The sequence below is a fragment of the Gobio gobio genome, assembly GCF_949357685.1.
Source record: "Gobio gobio genome assembly, chromosome: 7".
NCBI lineage: Eukaryota > Metazoa > Chordata > Actinopteri > Cypriniformes > Gobionidae > Gobio > Gobio gobio.
The window spans coordinates 51254422-51271630 of record NC_137103.1 but is presented as its reverse complement, the minus strand read 5'-3'; the positions used below and the strand labels follow the sequence as shown (position 1 = coordinate 51271630).

At 39.3% G+C, this 17209-nt stretch overlaps 1 protein-coding gene across 1 annotated transcript in view; it reads left to right on the top strand.

Annotated features, from left to right (window-relative positions):
- xirp2b (xin actin binding repeat containing 2b) overlaps positions 1-17209 on the top strand; it is a 75408-nt gene that overhangs the window by 55728 nt on the left and 2471 nt on the right. The window contains exons 4-7 of the mRNA XM_079821413.1: positions 835-921; positions 2888-2957; positions 3144-3238; positions 4270-13459. Of these exons, the coding sequence (XP_079677539.1) occupies positions 835-921; positions 2888-2957; positions 3144-3238; positions 4270-13459 (9442 nt within the window). The remainder of the gene's footprint in view (positions 1-834; positions 922-2887; positions 2958-3143; positions 3239-4269; positions 13460-17209) is intronic.

Genomic DNA, 17209 nt, shown 5'->3' with positions numbered 1-17209 from the left:
AATTCAAGGAAAAAAATCCTCAATAATAGAAATGTACCAAGAGAAAGTCCATCTTTAATGTTTGTTCGGCCCTGGATTATGTTTGGGATCTTATTACACCATACACAGCCTCTAGGTCACTAAGTTCTTGTGATCATTTTGTTACTTTTATCTGTCACTCGTTCTTGTTGTAAATCTAAAGGCGATCGAGCTTTCTCTGTAGTCGCCCCAAAGCTCTGGAACAGTCTACCTTTGAACATCAGGGTCTCTCCATCACTGGATGCTTTTAAGTCCATACTCTAGCGTTCGAGTGATGCTGTGTATGTACTTTACATTAGCTGGTGTTCTATGTTATGTATGTATATACATTTGGATTGATTTTGATACTTGATTTCTATCTCCATTTCTGTTTTGCTTTTTTCCAACTTTGTTTCTCTTTTTCTTTTTATTATTATTGATTCATTTTTATTGTATTGCAAAGCACTTTGGATCAACTGCAGTTGTGTTAAACTTATGCTCTATAAATAAAACTGACTTGACTTGATTTGACTTGACTAGAAATTTGGAAAATGAAAAAATGCACCAAGAAATATTCCTTCTGTGATGATACTTTAAACTTCATTCAAGGTTGAATGTTTGTGTCTTGCTTTTTGCGTATACTTCTGTTCATCACAAGGAAATACAGTAACATGTTGATTTACAAATGTATGTTGTTTGTGACTGAGAAAAGGCTGTGCAGCAGATAAGATACACTGACAGTAAGCAGCCTGTGTTAGTCTTGGAAAGACGGTGTGTGTGTTTTTGTGTTCTTTTCTATGTCTCATCCTCTAACAACCCTTGTCTCCTGTCACGCAGGAGGTGTCACATTCATCAGCAATGAGTGTGGCGAGCAGCAGCGGGGGTCGACAAGTCTCGCAGCAGGTCTTCCTCCAGGATGAAAGGGTACGGACATTTCTGACAACTCTGCTACTAATAACTCTCCTTTTCACAAGTCTACAAAAACATCAGACACTAACGGTAACGGCTCTTGCCAACAGGAGCTGCTCTGAGCTCTGAGCGCTGAAGTGCCTAAATTTCTGTTTACTGTCTGCCGTGAAAAATGTAATTTTGAAGCTGGAGGTTTTAGCACTGTCACGTCCATATGAAAACACCTACATTTAAATATTTGCATTTGATGGGAACTTTTATCTAGAGCGACTTTGCAAGTGCATTGCATCCAGATTTGGTCAGTTTATGCACTTCCTGGGTATCGAACCATGACTTCGCACTACTTTAATATAGGCATCAGTTATTTGCACAAGTGTAAATAACATATTTTCTTAGCGATAGATGATATTTACCAAGTGAAATAGCATACTAAATGAAAATAGTGATATATTCTATTTACACCATGTAAACGTAGTTCTTTGCAATATGTGTAAATAGTAACTAGATGCTATTTATACTTTATTTTGACAGATACATACTATTTGCATTGTATTGTTGTACATAAACAGGATGCAATAATAACACAGAGTGTAAATGATTATATTTATTAACATTTTTAAATGGATGCCACCTTAATGGGACAATAAAAGCCCTCCCTAGCCCTAACCCTACCCAATAAATGCTTCTGTTATTATAAAACATTTCGTTAGGCACTTTATTTACATTTTTAGAACATTTTCTTAATTTTTATTGAAAGTAAATGCCTTTCCGATGTTATATGTGATGGGAAAAGGGAGAATAGCGAGCTCTGCAAAAGGCGGATTCGAACCTGGGTTGATCGCGTCAAAACCTAGATCTTTAAGCCTTATACTTTACTGACTACACCACTGAAAACGTTAAATTTCACCTGTTATTTTTTTTAAATCTTGTTTTTCCCAAACAGGCATTGTTAGGCGTTGATAGTGCGAATAGCACTTGCCAACAAGGCACGCTATTCATAGGCGGAGTTTCACTTTTGTGCTTTGTGGGGGGGCACCTCAAAGTGGGTATAATTTATTTAATTATAAATAATAATAATAATGACCCAAAAAATTGTCTATAGCGTCATTGTGTGATTTATTTTTAAAGGGGGAAAAAAAACACTTTTAAAAAGCATCCCTCTTCTGTTTTTTTTTTTTTTTACAAATCGCACCCTGATAATAATAATAACAATAAAGGAATTGAATTATTAAAGGATTTAAGGGAATAAAAAAATAAATATGAATGGTAAAGTTCTAGGTCTAATTGTAGTTTTTGATGTAATCAATTTAAACTATTTGCAAATATTTTATTTTAAAATAGTTGACTCTTATTCGTATGTCTAATAGGCTTATGTCGGAAATGCTAAAGTTTTTTGCCCCATCGTCACATTTATTTTTGAATTACATGAATCATGATCGCATTTTTTCAATTCAAAACGTCAAAATTTCACAAAAAGTTGAATAGTTTGCTATTACGGTCTATTACTGTAGCTGAAAATTTCTATCATAAAACAGTTGCATCTACTTACATCTTCCATGAGCTCTCCTTGCATGTTTGACAGTGACAGTATGACAGTAAGCCCCGCCTTCTTTGATTAGATTTGCATCTCGATCATTTTGACATTGACGAGCGCTGTTAGACCACTGAGGTAGAGCAGCCTAAGAAAATTAATCAGCCAAAAAATTTTACTTTTAAAAAATTGTTGTCATCCTAAAAACAATCAGCTTTACTCATTCTACACTAAAAGGATACGATAAGACAAATAAAATGAGAAAATATTATTTATATTCTTTTTTTTTTTTTTTTTCATAGCTCAGACAAAATTATTGGCTCTGGTCTGGGGGGGCAAACATCTGCCATATGCATATGTAAATCCATGTCAGAAATAACCATTTAGGTCCTGTTGGTTGCACTCTGATTGTTGCTCTAAATTAATTGTATTTATTTTGCCTTATTACAGACTGCACATGATCAAATCACTCATAACCGAGAAGTGATATCCAGTTATGAAAATCATCACAATGAAACGGGTAAGTTGAAGAGCAATGATTTATAGATTTATAGCCGAAAACACATTCGACCGGATTGCTTTCGTAGTGTATACACACCAAACGCCTATAAGCTCTGTATCACATCGCAGCTCATTATTTGTTTTGCAGTGCATTTTACAGAGACTCACAAGATGTTTAATTTAATTTTTTGCCTTTTGCTTCCAGAGGAGGAAGAGTACTATCCAAGGCTCTCAACTAAAGAACTGGCACAGCATTTTGAAAAGACCATCGAGGAGGCAGCCCCCAGCAAGAAAATTAAGGTAAGTCCTTTTTAGCCTACATCGCTACTCTGACACATGAATGTATTATGCTTTAATAGGATTCAGTGCATAAAAAGACTCTACTTACCATCTTTTTTACATGTTTCCATGAGTCCCTCCATGAGGTTTATAAGACTTTAGAGCCTGTGTTCAATTCTCAGTGTTCTGACGTAAATACACTTTACATCTGATATGGAGTTATTTTTGTGTCTTTATTGTGCATCCAAAAATTCAAACCAGTGATGGTTCAGACTCAGAGTATTGCTCTCAACACTTTTTTTGGGGGGGATATATTCTTGAGAGATCAGTTTACTTGCATATCAAATCTGCATACGCTATTCAGGCATGTAGAGTGAATCTTTAAAACGAGTGCATTTTGTCTTTTACTATTTTAGATATGAACACATCAGAAACAAGTAAAAAAAAATGCCATTGCAATATTAAAGATACAGTGTGTTTAACTATCTTAGTCTCCTGTGCAGTCTTGCTCCTCAAGTAAGTTATCTTGTTTTAAGGATTTTTACTTATTTTACATGGGATTTTGTGTGCTGTGATTTTATGCTGTAAGTTTAGTACAGTTATATTGATGGTTTTAGGGAGGTGTGTCTAATATATACATGACGATGTTTTTAAGTATAACAATGCATTTGGTTAGAAAAATCGTCTTTTTAGTAAATGGATGACACTTTCAAATGCAGAGCGCACTGCTGCTGTTGAGCAGTTTTACAATAATCATTTCAATGTCATCCAATGTCATACTTGTGTGAGTAGCTGCTCTTTATTTAGAAATAAAAACAACTTTTTGACACTTAAGGTAAATTGTTTCTCAAGCACAACATTTTCAGACAATTTTTGCATTCTTGCATTTTTTTGAATGCACAATAAGGACACAAAAATTCTGGAAAGGCTATTGAAATAACATTCAAGTAGAAAAATTTAAGCACTTTCTTAAGCCAGCTGGTCCAGCTGAAGTATAAGTAATTTCAGAACTCCACTGAATTATATGCATTATTCTCTCCCCAAAAAAAAAGATTGAACGTGACAAAAGCCGCTCACTGCTGTCATCAGATGCGAGTGTGTCCCATCAAACTGTGAAGAGTGAGATATCGAGGTCTCTAAACAGTGTTGCCACAGACAAAGCAGAAGAAGATAAACCAAGTTCTGTGTTTGCTTTTGATGAGGACGATGATGATGATGATGATGATGATGATGATGATCTGGAATATCTGCCACCACCCCCACCGGACTTACTGGAGGAACCTTCAGATGATGCAGAGAATTTCCCTGAACCTCCAACGCAGCCATTGAAACGCACGGTGAACAGAGAGCAATACTTCAGACAGAGAGAGCTATTAGAGTTGAAGCGTCTCTGCAAACACATTCACCCTGATGTCAGGAAAGACCTAGAAAAAGATTTCTACAATGATGAGGACATTGAAACTGTAGGCGACGTTCAAGAGGAAGCATACCAGTTTGAACACGGCGGCTGCGATTCAAACGGAAGCCCGGATCGTGAATATTTGGAGTGGGACGAGATTCTGAGAGGCGAAGTGCAATCCATGCGCTGGATGTTTGAGAACAAACCTTTGGACTCCATTAAGAATGACTCAGATAACGAAGAGGATAGCAAAAAGATTTTTCAGCAGGAGTTCATCGCTGGAGGTGACGTTAGGAACACGGCTATGATGTTCGAGATGCAGCCCGTGGATACACCGGGACTGCAACAGGATCCAACTAAACGGAACTGTCTGGTGAATGAAGTGGGGAAAAGAGATGTTCGTGCGGCTGCCTGGTTGTTCGAGACAAAGCCGATGGATACGCTAAATAAAATTCACACTGATGATGAGCAAACCAAAGAAGTCATCTTCACACAAGAAGCCACTGAAGGAGATGTGAAGTCTGTGAGGTATATGTTTGAAAACCAAGAGATGGATTCTCTGGGAGACACGGAAACCATGGATGAGAAGCAACTGCTGAGCCTGAAGTCTGTACTAGAGGAGATCAAGTCAGAAGTGAAGAAAGTCATATGGATGTTTGAGACGCAATGCATGTGTGTTATGAGGGAACACAACGGAGAAATGGTTCTGATTACTTCTGTCCGTCGAGAGGAGACGGAGAAAGGGGATGTCAAAACATCAAGATGGCTCTTCGAAACGCAGCCTTTGGATGACATTGAAATGGAACTTTCTCAGGTCAGGCTCATCTCCAGCATATCCATGGAAGACAACCAGGTGGACGGTGTGAAAAGGGGAAGGTGGCTGTTTGAGACGAAGAGACTTGACTCCATAAACGCTCAATGGGAGAGACTGCAAAAGCAGCAGAGAGAAGAAATTCTTGGGGCAGATGTACGAAAACACTGCATGGTGTTCGAGACGCAGCCTATGGACACGCTTAAAGATGATGCCAACTCCAGACCTGTCACCACAGAGCAGATTATTGGAGGTAATGTTCGCTCTGTGAGACACATATTTGAAAGTGCTCCACCGGATGAACTCAAAGATCTTCCTGAGGTGGGAAAACTAAATAAAAAGGCAGTGTTTGAAGAAGGAAAAGGTGATGTGAGACACCAGAAATGGGTGTTTGAGAATAAACCGCTGGAGAACATCAAAGATGAGGATGATGAGGTAAACCGACTTAAGAAAACCATAGCGTCTGATGAAGAAAGAGGGGACGTGAGACATCAAAGATGGCTGTTTGAGAACCAACATTTGGAAGACATTCAAGAGGAAAAGAGAGAGTTCATGAAAACAATTGATTCTGAACAAATAGATCGAAGTTACAAGGGGGATGTCCGCAGAAATTGTTGGGTGTTTGAGACGCAACCGATGGATATACTAAAGGACGATTCCAATGCCAGGCCAGTAAGTGAAGAGGAAATTATTGGAGGTGACGTTCAATCTGCCAGACACTTTTTTGAGACTGCTCCAAAAGATGAGATGAAAGAGCTTGCAGAGGTGGGGAAACTCAATAGAAAGATGACATCTGAGGAGAAGGGAGATGTTAGACACCAGAAGTGGCTGTTTGAGAGCCAGCCGCTGGAGCACATCAGAGAGGAGAAAAAGGAAATGACAAGAACGGTAAATATGGAGGATATCGAAAATGTGGATGTGAGCAATTACAAGCAAATATTTGAAACGTATGATTTAAGCCAGTATGACGAAAGTCAGAAGATTCAAGTTGAGGGTGCCACCACTGGCTTTGTGAGATCAAATAAAGATTTATTTGAGTCCATGCCATTGTATGCTTTGCAAGACAGCTCTGGGCATTACCACGAAGTCAGAACCGTGCGTCGGGAAGAAATCGTCAAAGGAGATGTCAGAAGCTGCCAGTGGATGTTTGAAACCCGCCCAATTGACCAATTCGACGAGAGCATCACTAAATTCCAAATCATAAAGGGCATAACCCAACAAGAGGTCGAATCCGGAGATGTCAAGACGGCAAAATGGCTTTTTGAAACCCAGCCTCTCGATGCCATTAAGTATTTCAGCAATATTGAAGATGAGGAGTGTGTTACTAGGGAAACAGAGGAAATAGTGAAAGGTGATGTCAAAACCTGTAAGTGGCTTTTTGAGACCAAACCTATAGACAGGCTTTATGAAAGGGAAGAGTTTAAGAGTACAAAAGATTCTGGTGAAATTCAAAAAGGGGATGTGAAAACATGCACTTGGCTTTTTGAAACTCAAACCCTTGATGCCATACAGGAAAGCTCTGAGACAGTGTTGCAAACTCGTACTGTGAAACAAGAGGACATTCATGGAAAAGATGTCCGCATGGCACGTTTCCTGTTTGAGACGGAGAACCTGGAGAACATTGCTGGAGAAGAGCAAGAAGCTTTTAAGAGTGTGACTGAGATAGACATTCGATCCGGGGACGTGTCTCGGATGAAATACATATTCGAGACTCAATCTTCTGATGTGATGAGCTCAACCTCTGAGGATGTCATGAGACAGCTAAGGAGTGCTCAAGCTGTGGATATTCAAAAAGGAAATGTTGGAAACTGCAAATGGCTATTTGAAAACCAGCCCATAGATGCAATCTCAGAGACCCCAAGCGAGCTGAAAGGAGCTCGCACAGTACAAGATGTTCAGGGAGGCGATGTTGATAAAGGCAGATTCATTTTTGAGACTTACTCATTAGATAAGATTCATGACGTGTCCTCCGAGGCAGAAATGAGAAATCTGCAGAAAGTCATCAGAGAGAATGAGGAGAAAGGAGATGTGAAAACGTATGCCATGATGTTTGAAACTCAGCCTCTCTATGCCATCCAAGACAAAGAAGGCTATTATCATGAAGTGACCACACTTACAAAAGAAGAAATACAAAGAGGTGATGTAGTAGGAGCCCGCTGGCTGTTTGAAACAAAGCCTCTGGACTCAATTAAAGAGACGGATGAGGTCTACCTCTTAAAGGCTGTTACAGAGGAAGATATCCACAAAGGTGATGTCAGCTCCGCAAGATGGAGGTTTGAAACCCAGCCCCTTGATAAGATTGCAGAAGATGCGAAAATATCAATCAAAACTGTCGAGGACATTCAGGGAGGAGATGTTAAGATAAACAAGCAGCGTTTTGAATCTGATGCATTGTCTCAAAAGTTAGTGCGTACTGTCAGCATGAGTGAGATTCATAAAGGGGATGTTAGAACAGCAAAATGGATGTTCGAAACTCACACAATCGACCAGATACATGCTGAAAAGTCAGAGGATGAGATGAACACCGTTGTTATGGAGGAAGAGCTGAAGGGGGATGTTAAACAGTCTGTGTGGCTATTTGAAAAGAATCCTCTTGATCATATTAACGACAGTGATGAAAGTAAACAGGTAATTTGTGAAGACATCCCCAAAGCAGACGTAAAAACCACAACATGGCTTTTTGAAACAACGCCATTCACTGAATTTAACGAGAACAGCTTAGAGAAGACAGAAATCATTGGTAAAAGTGTCAAAGCCACCCTGGATGAACTATACACCCAGAGAATGGTAGACGGCAAAGGCATCATCATAGAGGCAGATGAAATTGGGGATGTGCGCATGGCTAAGTACAACCTCATGAATAAAGAAGCTCCTCAAATCCAAAGAGAAGAAATCATTAAGGGAGATCTGCAAAACATCATGATTAACCTCCTCAACCGTCAGGAGAAAACAGAGAGGAAAATCATTATAAATTCAGAGGAGAGGGGGGACATCAGCAGCACCGTGCAACAGCTGCTCCAAGAGCGCAGTGGCACATCTGTAGAGAAAGAGGAGATAATAAGAGGTGACATTCAGGAAGCCATAAACAACCTGCTGAAAGACGAGAGCACTGGCAAACGGGGCATTCTCATTCAAGAAGACGAAAAGGGGGATATTCGTATGACCATCTACTCTTTATTCAATTCTCATGAGGAAGCAAGCACTCAGAAAGAAAATATAGTCAGAGGGAATGTAAAAGGCTGCCTAGAGAGACTTTGCAATCCAGACACAGAGGAGATTGCTAGAATTAAAGTGGATGAAGCAGAAAGGGGAAAGGTGAGCTTTTATTCTACGTGTATTGAGTCTGGTGCGCTGGATTACCTCAAAAAGCTGCAAGTAGAGCCAGATGAGGCCGACCCAGGTAAAATTGAAAAAGAGGAAATCATTGGTGGTGATATTAAAGAAATGAAACTCAGCCTGACATGTAATCAAGCTCAAATCGGTCGCCTGGTGGACATGGAAGATATAGTCCCGGGCGATGTTCATAACACAGTTAAGGTTTTCATGACCGAGCCTCCAGTCTCATTTGATCATTTACAGAAAGATGAGATTATGAGAGGGGACCTGCAAGCAGCGATGAATTCACTGACACAGTCGGTAAACCAGGCAGTTGTTTTGGAGAAAGAAGTTGTTGTTCGAGCTGATTTATCTACAACACTGAGGTCTCTAGAGGAGGCCCAGAATCAGCCCAGAGAGGTGGAAAAGCCAGAAATCATTCCTGGTAACATCAAAGGAGCACTGAAATCACTCAAAGACTCCGCTTCCACCAAGGTGGAAATTGCCATGGAAGATTTAGTGCCAGGTGACATCAAAGGTACGTTGAAATCGCTGGAGGAGGCCAAACTTGCAGTGAGAGAAGTAGAGAAGGAAATGATTGTAAAGGGTGACATTCACACGGCAATGCAGAGTCTACAAGAAGCGTCAAATGAGAGAAAGGTTTACCAGCAGGAAATTGGTGTCCAGGGAGATGTGAAAGGCAAGATTCAGCTCTTACTCGAGGCTCCTTCATCTCCCAGAATGCAACGCAGGGCAAGCACAGAGGGAGATGTGAAGCTTTCCATAAAATCACTCTATGACACCCAAGAGCAAGCGCAATCAGAGAAAGAAGAGGTGATAAAAGGAGACGTTAAAGGCACAATAAAATCTTTAATGGAAACAGCACGGAGAGCGAGCCCAACAATTCCCCGAAGGGAGCCGATAAGAAAGGTCAAAGTTCCCGTCAAGACCTCGTCTCCGTCGGTGAAAGACATATCGGCACAGAGTCCTACCCCTGCGGTTAAAAACCTTGATATGAGCAGCGAATCACAGAGGAGCACTCACAAGCAATCAATGCAAAACAGATACGCATCTCAAGAGAGTACTGCAATCACCAGTCACACCACAACATGCAGCCAGGAGACAAATACCACAGTGCTGGAGCACAAAACAATTGTACAAACACACGGTGTCAAAACATTAAAGACTGACTTCCGTAACCTCAATAAAAGGGGCTGTAAGGGTTTAATCAGACTGGATAAAAGAAAACAAAAGGAAATGTGTATGCCACCTCCTCTTTCTGACCCCGAACCCCCACTGCCTCCCCCTCCATCACCCCCTCTGGATTATGATAGCATTTCATTTCCCACTCCTCCTCCTAGCATTAGGGGTGATCACGATCTTCCTCCTCCCCCCACTCCTCCTCCTCCTTGTGATCTAGCCAAGACAGAACTTGACCATTTGCCTCCTCCGCCAACCCCACCACCTCCTCCTCTTGTTCCAGCCACAGCTGAGCTAGACCTCCTTCCTCCCCCTCCCACAGAGCAGGAGCTAGACCTCCTTCCGCTGCTCAGCATAACACCGTCTAAACCCACTAAAATGACTGTCAAACCCATCAAAGTGCCAACATTGTGCAAAGTTCCCAAGCTTGAGCCAGCAATTTCATTCGAGAAAATTGATGTGCAGGCCGCTCATGAAACCAGGCATAGAAAAAATGTCACCACGTCATCAGTCAAGCGCACCGTGATATCCTCTGAAATTCAGTCTGCTTTTACAAAACAGCCACCGGAGTCTCCACGGCCTCCCAAGAAAGTTTTCGCCCCCTTGACATTCACTCCACCCGCCTCTCCTCCTCCACCGTGCAAATCCCCAGTAAGCAAATTCAAAACCCCATTAATACAATCCGAACAGAAGTACAGACAGCATAGGGAGGAAAGCTGCACGCCACCACCGCTGCGCTCCCCGGCCTTTGAAATCCGTATGCACGAGTCAGTCAGCGCAGCCCTTGAAATGCTTTCTTCAGAAAGCACGGGCACAGTGCAATCAGAGGCAAGCATATCATTTGATTTCACTCAAGAGAGAGCTCAAAAGAGTGTGACCAAATCCGAATCAGCCACAGACTCATATGATTCATCCAAGCACACAGCTCTCTCAAACGCTCCCCCAAGCAAGGCTTTGATCGCTGCTGCAAATGAGAAATCTCCTCCAGAATCTCCTGTTATTTCCTCAGTTAAACAGAGCATTATCTCTAATCAGTCATCTCAGGGCTCTTTAGGTCAGCAGCAGACCACCTCCACTTCAACTAAAAAGAAAAAGAAGAGATCCATGACAACTAATATACAGCAGGTGACGAAGACGGTTATTAAAAACACAACCAAAGAAGAAATAAAGGCCTCTGTCAAAACAGATGAACCTCAAAGTGTCTCTAAAAATGGTTCCGAGACTGTTGGAAAAGATGTGAGCGGCATATCTTTATCTGAGGATAAAACAAAAGAGGAAAGCTCTCCAAACAGAAATCAAGAAAAAAACTCCCCTGATCGATCCAAACCGAACAAAGAGAATCAAATTAAGGATGCTGAGCAGAAGCCACAAAAGGCCGACAGTCAAAAGGCAAAGAAAGTTAGCAAGAGCAAAGAGAAAACCACAGCGGAGCAGGATAATGTTCAGGTTGAAGAAAGCAGTGAAAGAAGCCCCACGGAAACAGAGGGTAAAGTGGAGAAAGAGGCCAAGAAACCTGTGGAGGAGCCCCCTGCCACTCCAAAAAAGAAGAGGAGGAGCAAGAATAAGAAAGACAGAGAGGCAGCCCAAGGCAACAACAGCGCATCCCTCTCGCCCACAGACGCCACGCCCGCTGAGCCTAAGTGGCCAGTCTTGACATCTGATAAAAAACAAGAGGAAATCTCCGTTGTGAAAACACAGCACACCATGCAAATAAGACATGCAGAGGTTTACAAGGAGGTCATCAAAACTGAAAGTACCGTCCAACAGCAGAGTTTCCAGGAGGAGGGCATGGCTGTGAAATTTCAAAAGCAGGCCGGCGGGAGCCAGCAGATTCCTGAGGAATCAAAAGATGAAAGCAGAAATGTTCCAATAAAAACGACAGGGAAATCTGCAAAAAAGGAACCTGCTGAGTCCTCGGCTGAGAGTGGCAGCACATCTCTAAGTCAAGCTGAAGCGCTGAAGATGTTGTCTCATATCTCAGAGTTACAGGGGGGTTCAGGAAAAATGGACTCTAAGTCTGTGAAGACGTTGCTCAATGAGATGCCCGTCTGGCTTCTGGGGCCAGAGGAGAAGAGTGATTTGGAAGGGGCAGTGGCTGAACACAACGAACAGAGGCTCAAAGAAATCCTCGCTCATGTTAAAATCCTTGTTCAAGCCAAGCTAATGCACTTTGACGGCACTATTGAAAAGCATGAATGTGAGGCCACCTCTGAAAAATTTGGCACACAAAGGATTTCGAAGATTTCCATTGGTTCTACAAAGTGTAAAACGCAGAAGGTGGTCAAAGAGGAGACGAAGACAACACGCAAGAGCCGAAAGCAACAAATGAGCAGCGTTACAACTCTTGACCCCAGAGCTCCATCCCCATTGTTACGGATGCGCTCTCCCTCGCCCACATTCATCACTATCGAGTCTACGAGGAGAACTGACTCACCACAGGGAGCAGCACCCTCGCCTTCCCCAGTGCCACCTCCGCCACGCAGGTCTGAGACGCCAAGCTCTCGCTTTAGCAGAGCCACTCCTTCACCCTCATCGAGCAGGGCAGACAGTCTGACGCGGCTCAGAAATGCCACAGCTACACTCTCCCGTGGAGCTTCGCCCGATCCAGTGCCTCACACGGTTGCGGTCACTGGAAAGAAGTCAGAAATCGTTGAATCTCCTGCCACATTCCATCGGCAGATCAAAATCGATTCTAAATCTGATCAAGAGAAAAGGGTCAAAGAGACTTTGGGATCTTATGAAACAGCAATGGTGACCGTTGAAAATTTAAGTGGAGGTGCTGTTAGTATTCTTGAGCGTTTAGGCCCCAACACAGAGGACGTAAAGTCTGAAAGCGCAGTGAAACAGAAGGAAAATCTCTCTAAGGTGGGCCTATCTGGACAAGCCAAAACAATTGAGACGTCAAAGGAGAAAGTTGGTATTAGAAAAGACCCAGTTGACAAAACCGAGAAGCCTGGCAGGGAAACCGAGGACCTGGAGCTTGATGCGAAAAAGAAAGCAAGACAACAAGAGGATATTCCTGCTTTCAACATCAAGGATATTAAAAATGTTTTTGAAATGAGTGAGCAAAGTTCCCCCATCAAAGCGCTACAAAACAAACAGGAGGAACAGCAGTCAAGAGTGAGTGAAATTGCATCTGAAGGTTCAAAGCCTGAGCTTCCTCCAGAGAGGGAACAATGCTCCCAGCTGAGCTCCCCTCCACCCGTGTGCAAAGACGTGAAAGTAGACAAGTCTGTCGATCCAACAGGCTTTTCGGAGACAAAAGCAGTCACTGAACATTATTCTTCTGTTGACGAGTTTGGCAGTAAAATTATCGGATCAAGAAGCACCACCACGGTTTCCAAGCACACCCAAAGCGTTGCGACGCAACGGGTGCCTTTTTCCTATGCTGATGCTGTGAAGAAAAAGACGTCAGAGGTGAAGGTGTCACCTGAGGCCTCTGCAGAGGAACTGATGAAGAACTTCCACAAAACATGGGCAGAAAGTGAGAGTGTGTTCAAAAGCTTAGGTGTCACAGGTGAGAGAGCCATGCCACCCGCTAGTGCATCAAACCGAGACTGCTGTGTCGGGTAAATAAGCCTGCAGTGCATGATGGGAATGAAATTTAACAGCAAACCACCACAAAACACCTGAGGTGCATTGCAGTGGCAGAGTGTTTTTAACTTTTGTTTTTCCCCATTTGATAAATCCACATTTAGATAGTAGACACGTGTGTGAGAATGTGACAAGTGTGACTCGCTGCAGTTATTTGCATGTAAAATTTAACTTGCGTTTAAAGGAGTTTGTTCATTTCTATATTTATTTGATTGATTTTCCCATGTTTACTTTTTTGAACACTACACAAATTTGTTTGTACTACCTGACACACATCAATAAAATAGATTTCCTTTATTTTTTTTAATACCACATAATTTTTTTTTAAACCTATCTGACATAAAATCTGTCTTCTTTATTTATTATTATTTATCTTTTTTTTATTATTATTTTGGAATACCACATATAAATTGGTTCTGACACGTATAGCTAAAATATGCGCGTTTTATTTTTATTTTTTCCCATTCTGTTTATTAACATTTTTTTTACATTTACATTTGTTCCGACACATATCGCTGAAATAGGTTTCCTGAGAAATGACAGTCTGGGGAGCAGCCTACCCTTTTTTTAGCCAATCAGAAATGCTCTCTGCCTACTCTCGCTTAAAGCACCTTCAAAAAATCAAAACAGACAATTTATCAGCTTAGAATTTCAAAAATCTCAATAACACTGAGTGCTTTCTCGGTAATTGCCATTCATCTCTGTCTCATTAGCATTTGAGAGTGCTGCAAGAATCAAATATACTTTAAAAGCAGAATGTTTTAGGGATTGATACAGAACTCCAAATGAAGGGAAACAAAGCCTTATTTGTGTTTCTCTGTGCGACCTGAGAAAAAGCAACTTGGCTTTGTTTTTGTTTGTTTTTCTTTCTTTTTATAGACTGGGAGTGAGTTTGCATGATCATTACATTCCCCAAAATAACTCCACAAATTATAACCCAATTCTTATTCAGACATCCGTACACTCGACCGGGTAAACAATAAAATGGATGGAATAAAAAGAGCCTAAATGGCAACCCACGGTTGCATATTGAACTGAACTAACCAAGCAAAGTGGGTTGCCTAAAATCATTGTGATATAATTTGATAAAATGAACAAATGTAAAAGAAACAAGCATTTTTGTGTAAAGATTTTTATTTAAATTTAAACTAGTATTTTTATACTTGAGATATCTGTTAAAGATTTGGAAGCTGGTTTCTGCCAAAGAATAAAACATTTTAAAAGATAATTATAATAAATAAATATATATATATATAATATATATTTTTAATACATTTTTATCTCACAATTCTGACTTTATGTCTCACAATTCTGACTTTATATCTCATAATTCTGACTTTATGTTAAGTAATTCTGACTTTATATCTCACAATTCTGACTTTATATCACAAAATTCTGACTTTATATCTCACAATTCTGACTTTATATCTCACAATTCTGACTTTATATCTCATAACTCTGACTTTATATAAAGTAATTCTGACTTTATGTTAAGTAATTCTGACTTTATATCACAAAATTCTGACTTTATATCTCACAATTCTGACTTTATATCAAGTAATTCTGACTTTATATCTCACAATTCTGACTTTATATCAAGTAATTCTGACTTTATATCTCATAATTCTGACTTTATGTTAAGTAATTCTGACTTTATATCTCACAATTCTGACTTTATATCACAAAATTCTGACTTCATATCTCACAATTCTGACTTTATATCTCACAATTCTGACTTTATATCTCATAATTATGACTTTATATCAAGTAATTCTGACTTTATGTTAAGTAATTCTGACTTTATATCACACAATTATGACTTTATATCTCACAATTATGACTTTATATCAAGTAATTCTGACTTTATGTTAAGTAATTCTGACTTTATATCTCACAATTCTGACTTTATATCTCATAATTCTGACTTTATGTTAAGTAATTCTGACTTTATATCTCACAATTCTGACTTTATATCACAAAATTCTGACTTCATATCTCACAATTCTGACTTTATATCTCACAATTCTGACTTTATATCTCATAATTATGACTTTATATCAAGTAATTCTGACTTTATGTTAAGTAATTCTGACTTTATATCTCACAATTCTGACTTTATATCTCATAATTCTGACTTTATATCAAGTAATTCTGACTTTATGTTAAGTAATTCTGACTTTATATCACAAAATTCTGACTTTATATCTCACAATTCTGACTTTATATCACAAAATTCTGACTTTATATCTCACAATTCTGACTTTATATCTCACAATTCTGACTTTATATCACAAAATTCTGACTTTATATCTCACAATTCTGACTTTATATCTCACAATTCTGACTTTATATCTCATAATTCTGACTTTATATCAAGTAATTCTGATTTACATCACGCAATTCCGACTTTATATCTCACTATTCTGACTTTACATCACACAATTCTGACTTTATATCTCACAATTCTGACTTTATATCTCATAATTCTGACTTTATATCAAGTTATTCTGACTTTATATCAAGTAATTCTGACTTTATGTTAAGTAATTCTGACTTTATATCACGCAATTCTGACTTTATATCTCGCAATTCTGACTTTATATCTCATAATTCTGACTTTATATCTCATAATTCTGACTTTATATCTCACAATTCTGACTTTATATCTCACAATTCTGACTTAATATCACACAATTCTGACTTTATATCTCGCAATTCTGACTTTATATCTCACAATTCTGACTTTATATCTCATAATTCTGACTTTATATCAAGTAATTCCGACTTTGTATCACACAATTCTGACTTTATATCTCACAATTCTGACTTTATATCTCACAATTGTGACTTTATAACATGCAATTGTGGCTTTATATCTCGCAATTCTGACTTTATATCTCATAATTCTGACTTTATATCTTACAATTCTGACTTTATATCACGTAATTCTGACTTTATATCTTACAATTCTGACTTTATATCACGTAATTCTGACTTTATATCTCACAATTCCGACTTTATATCACACAATTCTGACTTTATATCTCACAATTCTGACTTAATATCACTAAATTCTGACTTTATATCACGCAATTCTGACTTTATATCTCGCAATTCTGACTTTATATTATCTCGCAATTCTGACTTTATATCACGCAATTCTGACTTTATATCTTACAATTCTGACTTTATATCACGCAATTCTGACTTTATATCTCACAATTCCGACTTTGTATCACACAATTCTGACTTTATATCTCACAATTCTGACTTTATATCTCACAATTGTGACTTTATATCTCACAATTGTGACTTTATATCTCACAATTCTGACTTTATATCTCACAATTGTGACTTTATAACATGCAATTGTGGCTTTATATCTCGCAATTCTGACTTTATATCTCATAATTCTGACTTTATATCTTACAATTCTGACTTTATATCACGTAATTCTGACTTTATATCTTACAATTCTGACTTTATATCACGTAATTCTGACTTTATATCTCACAATTCTGACTTTATATCTCACAATTGTGACTTTATAACATGCAATTGTGGCTTTATATCTCGCAATTCTGACTTTATATCTCATAATTCTGACTTTATATCTTACAATTCTGACTTTATATCTCATAATTCTGACTTTATATCACGTAATTCTGACTTT